Raw genomic sequence first — 10,649 nt, forward strand, 5'->3', positions numbered from 1 at the left:
TTGTCCACAGATAAACTTTAGCCTTCTCTTTCATGCGGGTTTCAGGCTCTGGTGTGGCTACCATGGTAACGGTGTATAGAATCTGTAGGCAGTCAGAAGCCTTGAAAACACTGGGACGTTACTATGGCCTAGAGCCAAGGAAAGCTAATACTGAACCTGGCGGAGGTAACTCAGACCCAGAATCTACCTCAAAAGGCTTACAGTCACTAGAGCTTATTTCACTGCATCCATGCAGATGTGCAGTATCCTGCTTCCCAGAAGGAGTAATCAAACAAGGAGCAAGAGCAACATGAACACGAAGTCCTCCATGGTCCCTGTTTAAAAAAACATACTACTGCCTAGTTACCGGGGTGTCCTGCCTACTGTGTGACTGTTTGGGGTTACTTTACCAAGTGAGAGGCTCTCTTACCTTTTGGGGGTATGGTGGCTTCCTGAGGCACCCAGTGATCCCAGTGGTGATGTCACATTCTCACTGACTACCTCCATTGCTGGGCAGCAGAAAGTGGGAGGGCTGGATTCGGAGATCAGGTTCCTGCAGGGAGACAGAACAGTCATTAACTAGTTCAGTCTCCTACCGTGGGCTAATATTTTATATTTTAATTGCTTAGGAGATACATTAACCCAGTGACTAACATAGACTAAGAAAAGCAATTAAGGTTCTCTAGAGGTCAACAGGACAGCAGCAATTCTCTGACTGAAAAAATTACGAGGAGCCCAACTCTTTCTTCCATTATGTCATCTCCTCTTCCAGGTCAATTATCTATTTCCCCCTCTGAGCCTTAAGTCCGTGCTTCATCATGACCACAACCCTGCTACCCCCCCCGCCTCACTACCGAAAATCAAAGACTGCATTCCTCATTTTTCCAAACGGAACTTCAACCAACAACCCAAGAGCAAATTCAAGCTGCATGCTGACTAAAGAACAACTCTCAACCGAAGAGCTCCAGGTTCATAAGAAACTTCAATTTGACCTATAAAGAAGTCAGCAGAATACCAGTATCAGTTGTAAATGGACAGAAAAGGAAGGAGAAACATTGTGTGTTCCTGCACTTGCATAGTACATCGCATTAAATGTCATTAATGATATACTTTTTACTGAAAGCTGTTTGTCAAGATAACCAATCTTAGTTTAGTTAATTACTCACTGCGAAAATTCAAATAGCCTTGTCATCGGTGCTTGTCCAATCAGGGGAGGAGCCTGAGGGAACCACGTGCCTGGTAAACTGATTTATAGCTGTGTTTGCTGTCTAAGTGTTAGTGATTCTGGGAAGGCTACGGTAATTCCAGGGAGTCTTACTCAGCGAAGTGAGTCTGAGGAGCGATCAGCACTGCGGCAGGTGATGAGATGATTAAAATACTAACCCGATGAAGCCGGCAGGCCGAAGTGAGCAGCTGTGTTGCACTTCACATATCAAACACCATGGAAGGTCACACTTTGGACAGAAGGAACAGAAGACCAGCAGCCATTTAAGCAGTAGGTACAGCTTCAGTAATAGAGAACACCCCCCCCCCCCCTTATTACAGAAGCACCAACAGCAGCTTCAGCAGAAGGGAAGCTGACCCCACATTTCAGGGACGTGACCAATGGTCCTCAGCAGGGATGCCCAGAGAAAACCCAACCAACTCTCCAGGACACATGCGGCCTTGACGTTACCCCTCTGAGGAACCGCACCCCTGAAGTCCCTTTGCACGCTCAACAAATACTCCATAAGCAGGATTCTTGAGGATGAGAGTGAGACAAATGCCCTCTGCAGGCTCCCAGAAGCTTCTGTCACCAGCCCTACTTGCAGGGAGAAGCTCCAGGCAGAATCCGCTTCCCTGTGGACCTCTGCAGCACTCTGTGTTCCGTCGTCAACTCCATGGCCGGGCTGCTGCATCCTATTCTGAAGTCGGAATTCCACTGGGACTATACACTTATAACAACTGAACCTTTGTATAAAACTGACCTTTTTTATTACACTGTCCCACATACTAAATTTGGTCAGACTAAGGTGACTGTGGACGGACTGTGTTCAAGCCCTAAGGTTTTCAGAAAGACCCAAGGTCACTCGAGGGTCCATCCGGGTTGTTAATTAGCATTAAAGTTTAACCCAACCTTTTTCTAAACCCTGCTACACTTCAGAGAGGGCTTCATGTTGACAAGGTCAGAACCAGAGTTTAAAACAGTATTTTTTATACACTTTCGTTGAGCGATACTATTCTGTCAAAAAGATCAGAAGGTAAGATTAAACTTAAGGTGAAAATAAGGCAATCAGGCCTTGTTTACAGATTGTGAAGCCTTTCAGAGGATTCATCTGTCTCAGGTCTCTACTTTCTTTCCCCTGTGTCTCGTTCTTGTGTCTTGGAGCACGAACTGAGTGGGCCTTTATTAAGCGATACAGAATTCATGCAGTAAGATCGTTTTCGTCCCACTAGAGAATGTCAGCCTAGCAGTGATGAAATACAAAGGTCGTAATGAAAAACTGGAGAACAATCTGATTAAGTCATTGATGAGGAAGGTGGCAGTGACCATTAGATTATGAAATTCCCCATTAAAGCACGAATACTTAGGGTCCCACAACAGTATAGAAGCCCCAGACTCGACCAAGCAGACTAAGATAGAGAATCCCAGAGCAGCAAATAAAGCCTGAATCAGTCACGTCCTGTTCTACCCTCCCTCCCTCAGACGCATGGAATGGGAAGGGAACAGGCCTTTGGGACCCCAGAGCATTGGCAGGTACCTGTCGCCTGCAGAAGTCGATAAATGTGACAATGGTAGGGCACAGTGATGAGACACGAAGCATAGTCGTTTGTGGGTGCGCTAGGCGAAATTGTGACCATTTAAAACTGCGTTCGACCTGCTCCCTTGAAAGGAAGTGACCCCAATACACGTTGCAGCGCTCGCACACCGAGCAGTTTATAGCAGCAGCCAGCCGAAGTAGGGCAGAGCCCACAGGAGCGAGCCGAGTCGCGATCAGGGAGGCACCGCAGCATAGTGCATACGCACATGTGCTGGCACCGGGCTGCTTGACATACGGGCTGCTTCACATACTGGGTGCTTCCCTACATACGGGCTGCTTCACATACTGGGTGCTTCCCTACATACGGGCTGCTTCACATACTGGGTGCTTCCCTACATACGGGCTGCTTCCCTACATACGGGCTGCTTCACATACGGGCTGCTTCACATACTGGGTGCTTCCCTACATACGGGCTGCTTCACATACTGGGTGCTTCCCTACATACGGGCTGCTTCCCTACATACGGGCTGCTTCACATACTGGGTGCTTCCCTACATACGGGCTGCTTCACATACTGGGTGCTTCCCTACATACGGGCTGCTTCCCTACATACGGGCTGCTTCACATACTGGGTGCTTCCCTACATACGGGCTGCTTCACATACTGGGTGCTTCCCTACATACGGGCTGCTTCACATACGGGCTGCTTCACATACTGGGTGCTTCCCTACATACGGGCTGCTTCACATACTGGGTGCTTCCCTACATACGGGCTGCTTCACATACGGGCTGCTTCACATACTGGGTGCTTCCCTACATACGGGCTGCTTCACATACTGGGTGCTTCCCTACATACGGGCTGCTTCACATACGGGCTGCTTCACATACTGGGTGCTTCCCTACATACGGGCTGCTTCACATACTGGGTGCTTCCCTACATACGGGCTGCTTCACATACTGGGTGCTTCCCTACATACGGGCTGCTTCCCTACATACGGGCTGCTTCACATACTGGGTGCTTCCCTACATACGGGCTGCTTCACATACTGGGTGCTTCCCTACATACGGGCTGCTTCACATACTGGGTGCTTCCCTACATACGGGCTGCTTCACATACTGGGTGCTTCCCTACATACGGGCTGCTTCACATACTGGGTGCTTCCCTACATACGGGCTGCTTCACATATTGGGTGCTTCCCTACATATGGGCTGCTTCCCTACATACGGGCTGCTTCACATACTGGGTGCTTCCCTACATACGGGCTGCTTCACATACGGGGTGCTTCACATATAGGCTGCTTTACATAAGGGCAGCTTCCCTACATACAGGGTGGATGGACGATGGATGGATAGATGGATGGGGGGTTCTTCCGTACCCTAAATTTACTTAAATGGGTTTGTCACCATCCAGAAGTCCCACAGCACCTCTCACTTTAGATGGGCCCCATCTTTGCCCTGAATCCCGTCCCGGTTCATATTCAGCAGAGCTGATTGTTCTGACTGCTGTGTGGGCTTGGGAGCCTGGAGAACAGAGAGTACTAACAATCTGCCTGACAAGCTTGTATTATTTGCCTACAGAAAAGCAGAAAGAGTACCGTCGGGTTGCCATAGCTACAAGGCCAGGACCTCAAAAAATACAACACCTCAACCTATTTTTTTTATGTTTTTTTTAATGAGGTAAACCAAACATTCACGTATGTATGGCAGATTATTTGCGTCTTTGTGGGGAGTAGCTGTATGTAACAGGTGCCTCTTGTGTGAGCATTTCGGGGGAAGTCATACCACAAACACTGCAGGGTAAATATGCTTTGTGGTGGTGCTGCTGCCCCTTATGGTACTTTGTGTTCCTCAGTCTTCCTCTCTGTATCTTAGTCCTTTGCTCTGAAACTGCCGCCTTTTTCAACCAGCAGACATATTCCACCTGTTTCCATGGCAACGAGTCCCCCCCCCCCCCCCCCCCCACATACACACACCATAGATGGACTGCATATATATATATATATAAAAAAGAAAGAAAGAAAGAATGTTTTCATATGAAAAATTTGGCAATGAGTTCCAGGGAATACCTGAAAAATGTTTGGACTGGGATCACTGAGCAGAGCTCAGGAATCTGCTTCCACAGCCTCATCCGTCTAAGGCATTAATTTAGTTAAATATCAGCTGCCTTAATGGAGTCACCCTCTTTTAGTGTGAATTAGTTAAAGCTGATCACCCAGTAGTAACCTTGAACCTAGTAATATATGATGACGCTGTTGAAGTTTAATTTAACAAGAACAACGGCAATAGCTGCAAAGTATCTTTGTCTTAGGGATAAGATGAGCATTAATGCAGTTAGCGGAATCTGAGATTAAGTCAGGATAGTCCTCTGCTCATTCAGTGGTGAAGATATTACGTGATACATACCTATAATTGGTACACACTACCTGGTCAATTAGTGTCTTACTGAAATATTGCAGCAAGCAGGTCTGAAACGTAACTGTGTCATGAAAGGGAAACTGAATATGATAAGAACCAACATGCAGAGCTACAGAAACTCATCCCTCTTCACTGTTTGAATGGGTGGGTTCATCCTCATGGTTGGGGTGGCTGTGGTATTACGGCCCTATTTACAAAGGCCAAACAGCATCCACTGGTCTTTTTGTTCAAATCACATCAAGGAAAGGAAACAGATTCTCTGCTACAACCACAACCAGTTTCCAGAAAGACTTCTGGGCAAGGAGCCATGAGAGCAAGGTGATGTGAAACACCTTGGTATAACTCAAAAGGCGATAAGTGGAGATAACCACAACCACAAATCATAAAGGAGGAAAAAGAGTTGAAAGTCCCTTAGAGATGAAAGTGCAGAAACGACGTGGAGTCCCCCAGCACATATTCCTCAGATTCACCTGCCTTTCCTGCCTGAAATATAATTAAAATTGTGAGTGCAGAACCAAAACTGACTTCTGCCAGGGAAGAAAATGTGCTGAACAGCCAAAGTATTTAATTACTGCTAACGAACCTCGGGAGTGTTTACTCGTGGATGTGTTTTCGTGTAATGACGAAGGATAGGCCGTGTGGTGTTCATCCCAAACATACCCATGAGATGTGACAATACAGCAGGTAAAGTCAGGGCGGCCCATTGGTCACTGAGATTTCACCGGGTAAGGTCAGACTAACCTATTGGACGTAAGTCTCAATGTGGGAGGAGTCACTGCAACATTAACTTTCTCACCGCAGGCAACGTCAAACACTGAACAGGAACTCCAGTCATGCACATGCAATTAAAATAGCTAATTAAATAGGTCTAAACTCTTTTAACAATTTTCAGAAATAAACTCAAATGAGGCCAGGCATGCAACATTTTTAGTACCACCACTCTGTCCTACTTTGTATCTCTGCCAACCTGAGACATTATCCTTGATGATAAAACAGCATTTATCTACTCAGAGGCCAACAATTAGGTAGAATTCCTCCATATTGCTGTCTTATATTCAGAATTTGGAAGACCTGGCTCAACAATGCAAGATATTAATCAACTGAATTCAAAGAGATTAATATTTTAGGAATAAATCTGCAGCACATCCTATTCATTCAAAGAATTCATTATGCACCATGATTTATTTGCATACCTCTGGCCTTTCCTACCGCTTTCATTCTGCCTACCACTCAGGTACACGTGTGTCACAAGGACTCCAAATAAAAGAGTAACAGTCCTTATTCTGTGAGATCATAAATATAGACAGAGGACACTCCAAGTGCTGTAAAATCCGACCAATGCTCCAGGCTCCAGCTAATCCACTTGCAGAGGAAAAAAATTTGACCCAAAATTGACCAAATCAAACCAGCACAAATCAAAGGTAATCACCACTCAGTACTGCAGTAGAGATTACAATACTGACAGCTTAGACACTATCATGTTAAATAGTTGTCCTAGTCATTATTTGTAATTACTTGCCTCCTGTAAATTGTTAGGTGGGGAACATCCTCATTTTCCCCTTGGTAGGGGGGTCAATTTTCTCCCACACCATGTTATCAGCAGTGGAATTACCACTTCAGAAGTAGCAATCTGACTGAGCAAACCGATGATCATCTGAAGTCACGTCAAAGTCTGCCAACATTAGAGGGTGAAGCCACACGTCAGCAGGACCAGGTGGACTCACCAGCTCTCTCTCAGTCTGCCTCCCAGACTTCGATCATCACACCTTCATTGATTGCTGTCCCCCAAATCACTGTCTGCCTTAATACTTTACAAATAATTTACACCACTGCACCTTTTATTCAAATACTCTGTAGAAACTTTTTTTTTCCAGGAGTACAATATATATTACGATAGTACATATATAAAGGAGTCTGCAGATGGTCTTTAGTTTTTTCTAGTAATAGTTTATTATTACATAACTTCCTTCTACCCTTCTGGCCAGTCGAGAACATGGAAGATGCGCAACCAGAGCCACGGAGCTTGAGATGCACAGAACACTGCGCATGTTCAAGGAGAGCTGAACAAGGGAAATTTGAGAACGGTGCAGTCAAGAGGTAACAAGCCCCTCCCCCACCATCAGCACCATGACCAGCGCTAACCCCAACCCAAGGGCATTAGAAATCTATCTTCGTAATCAAACCCCTGTGCAAGGGAAGCAGCATCCTCAATTTGTCCCAAAAACTGAACCTACGTGCGATTGGTTCATTCACGGACACATGACCAAATAAGCACAGGCTATGACCCAACAGAGCCCTTAGTGCGTCCAGCACCTCAAGCCCTATTTCTGCTGTGCTCACGAAAACATTTCAGGAACAAGTTGTTAGTGAGATCACACTTCTTGGTCGCACCTCATGAATGCACTAAAATAATATCTGAATTTGTTCAGGAAGAGAATTCTTTGCAGAAATGTGTCATACGGAGGTGGCACGGTGGCGCACTGGGTAGCGATGTAGCCTCACGCCTTGAGGGTCGTGGGTTTGATTCCTGCTCCCGGCGCGCTGTGTGTATGCGCACATGTTCTCACAGTGTTTGTGTGGGTTGCATCTGGGTCCAAGAACATGCGATTATGTAAACTGGTCTCTCTCTCTCTCTCTCTCTCTCTCTCTCTCTCATAGTGCGTGTGGCCCTGCTATGGATAGGCATACATTCATGCTTTGCCGTCTCTAACTTAGGATGGATTCCAGAAGCAGGGCCTTGCATTGAATAAGCAATTATCAAAAATAAATGTATGCCACAAGGGCACCTTCCAGACCTACTACACACAGGTAATCTATACAGACAACTCATGCATGCTCACACAGAAAGAGACTTGTACCCCAATGTGTACAACAGCAAAAGCACATTCAACTAATGAGTAAAAAGACTTCAAAAACTACCATTTCCCGAGTGTGACATGTACTACCTATGAACCTTATGTAAAAGAAATTACATAATGAAAGTGATAACTTGAATGAAAACATATGATCTATAATTAATTTACACTATACTGTTACAGATACACTGGAATAAAAATGGATTTGCAAAATGTGTATACACACACACACACACACATAATTTATTTATTATCATTATATATATATACATATATATACATATATATACATACATACATATATATATATATACATATATATATATATATATATATATATATATATATATATATATATATATAATGACATTGTTTATGTATTGTGTATTTATACTGACATATATTGTGGTGTAATCAATATTTTAAAAGAACACAAGAGGTAAAACACACAAAATACATGAGGAATAAAGTTGACTTTTAAATAAAGAAAACTTTTCTTATTTATGGTGAATTTGTTTAATCGCTTCCCCAAGTGAAAACCTTTTTGCACTTGGTGTGATCGTCAACCAGTTATGCTCTCATGAAACCATATTATACAGCCAAAGACATTTAGGTTCCTCAGAAAAAAAAACGCAGACATGCTCCATACATTAACTCCTGGCCTTTTCCCTTCGGCGAGCGCAAGCGAATTTACACATTCGTACATTGCATCAGTATTTCAAACCCACTTTCTAACACCATGTTCCTTGTTACACTGATCTCACTATGCAGTACTCATTTCCTGCGGCTTGGTTAACTTCAGTTGGTAATACATAATACACGTGACATCGCTGTTAACGAATTTTTAAAAGAAACTTAATACACGACTAACTGTCTGACGCATTCACCCATCTGCAGTTTGGATAACACACATATGTCACTTTTTAGGTTTCGCCTATTACGTCATTAATTTATATGCCTGCGTTTCTGTCTCGCCACCTGTAAGGTATGTTAGGGGTGAAGTTGAGATTAGCATCTATGACATTTCTTATTAAATCCAACATACCAAATGCAATCAAACTTTCTGTTTGGAAAATATAAAACGCGTGTCATTAAGAACTACCAGGAAATACCCTTGTATAAGTAGTCGTTCAATGACAAGAACGTGTGCAGTCTGTCAAGAGGAAAATACGCTTCCCGGGACAGTGATCACTGGCATGCGACCTCCACTTACCAGAGAACCTGCGGATTTCTCCCAGTTTAAATGGTGGTTTTCCCCCTTAGATCTTCTCCTGCCGCTGCGGCAGCTCTGCCCGCTCAGCCTTCCCCAGATGCCCGCATAATACTACACACAAATGCCCGGCTGGACGAAGTAGTGATGTATTAGTGAACGGTGGGAAAATGCATCCCTACAAAAGACGCCTCTTCGTCCTTCTTTTTTTAATATATAAAAAGATCCGTTTACGTAAAGGCGCTACTTGATCAGCGGTAATCCTTCAAGATAAAAACACGTGGCCAATAACACAGACTTCTTCCTCTATTCGTTGACATGGGAGCGTGTTTCGGACTGAAAGCCAGGATGCGGTAGACTGGACCTCTCTCTCCCAACTGTACATAGAAACATCAGTGCAGCGATTTCTGCGCTCACCTCTCCACAGCGTGTACGCCAGCGTGAACGCGCAAAGGGCTCCCGAGCACGCGCTGCAGGATCCAAGTGGGTTGGTGGCACAGCGAGGCGTTGCACGCTGTGTGAACGACTCTATAAGCTATATATGTATCTCCTATTATGAAAAACTTATGAAAACAAAAGTTATAACATTTACTGTAGTTTGTGCATTCCGATAATTGTTGAACGTGTGTTTTGTGTGAAATATTGGTAATATTTCCAGTCATCAATAAGTCTAGTCTAAGTAGCTCACTATTAAATATTACATTGCACCGGTTCTGGGTGCGCGGGTGTTATATGAAATTGCAAAGTGGGGCGTAAGCATTTTTGGAATAGAATCATCGCCATGTAGTTTAAAAATTGTGGTTTCATAGGCCCATTAATTGCATTGATAGATAATATGAATCTAAATGGGAAGGGGAATCGTATTTAATTTTCATAAATATTTATTATTTGACATACTACAGACAATTATCAGAATATAGAGTTACAGAACTACTTTGTTAGGAGACCCTTTTACCCAAAGCAACACACTAAACTTGCTAATCACAAACGCTTTGGAATATATATTTGGTGCAATTCTCTAAAAAAAAACTAAATACTTTGCAGAACTGTCCTTTTAAGTTTGCTTGTGGTCAAATTAGCCTTTTGCAGTAATGTACAATTCGGCCATCTAGGGGATAATATTAAAACTGCATCACGTCTTTGCCTGGGTGCAAAAAATAGGCCTCCACTACAGTAACTAGTTCACTTCAAGCTTCAAAAGAAAGTACGTTACTTCTTGTATATTTTGGAAAATAAAAGTTATAATTATTAATTTGGGGGGAAAGGCACAAAAGGCAGTGGGAATAGCTTCAACTCTTCAACTAAAAGCAAATTTGAAAAGATATTTTTTATGGTTTTTATTATATGAAAATACAAACATCTGTATGTCAGAATTACTGCTACGGAAACATCCACAACCTCCACAATAAGCCTCTTTGTCTATTATAATCTGAAAAAAAATACCAGCTGG

At 43.7% G+C, this 10,649-nt stretch overlaps 1 protein-coding gene across 4 annotated transcripts in view; it reads right to left on the reverse strand.

The window, feature by feature from the left end:
- arhgap32a (Rho GTPase activating protein 32a) overlaps positions 1–9,919 on the reverse strand; it is a 29,355-nt gene extending 19,436 nt beyond the window's left edge. Inside the window, exons 1-2 of one of the 4 annotated variants that reach the window (XM_048980415.1) lie at positions 9,617–9,919; positions 410–532 (exon numbers count right to left, since the gene is read on the reverse strand). In XM_048980415.1, coding sequence (XP_048836372.1) covers positions 410–532; positions 9,617–9,861 — 368 coding nt within the window. In that variant the 5' untranslated portion in view covers positions 9,862–9,919. The other 3 variants (XM_048980416.1, XM_048980417.1, XM_048980419.1) reach the window with 3 other exon arrangements.
- Positions 9,920–10,649: the final 730 nt, after the last annotated feature.

The sequence above is a fragment of the Brienomyrus brachyistius genome, chromosome 17 (assembly GCF_023856365.1).
Source record: "Brienomyrus brachyistius isolate T26 chromosome 17, BBRACH_0.4, whole genome shotgun sequence".
NCBI classification, from domain to species: domain Eukaryota; kingdom Metazoa; phylum Chordata; class Actinopteri; order Osteoglossiformes; family Mormyridae; genus Brienomyrus; species Brienomyrus brachyistius.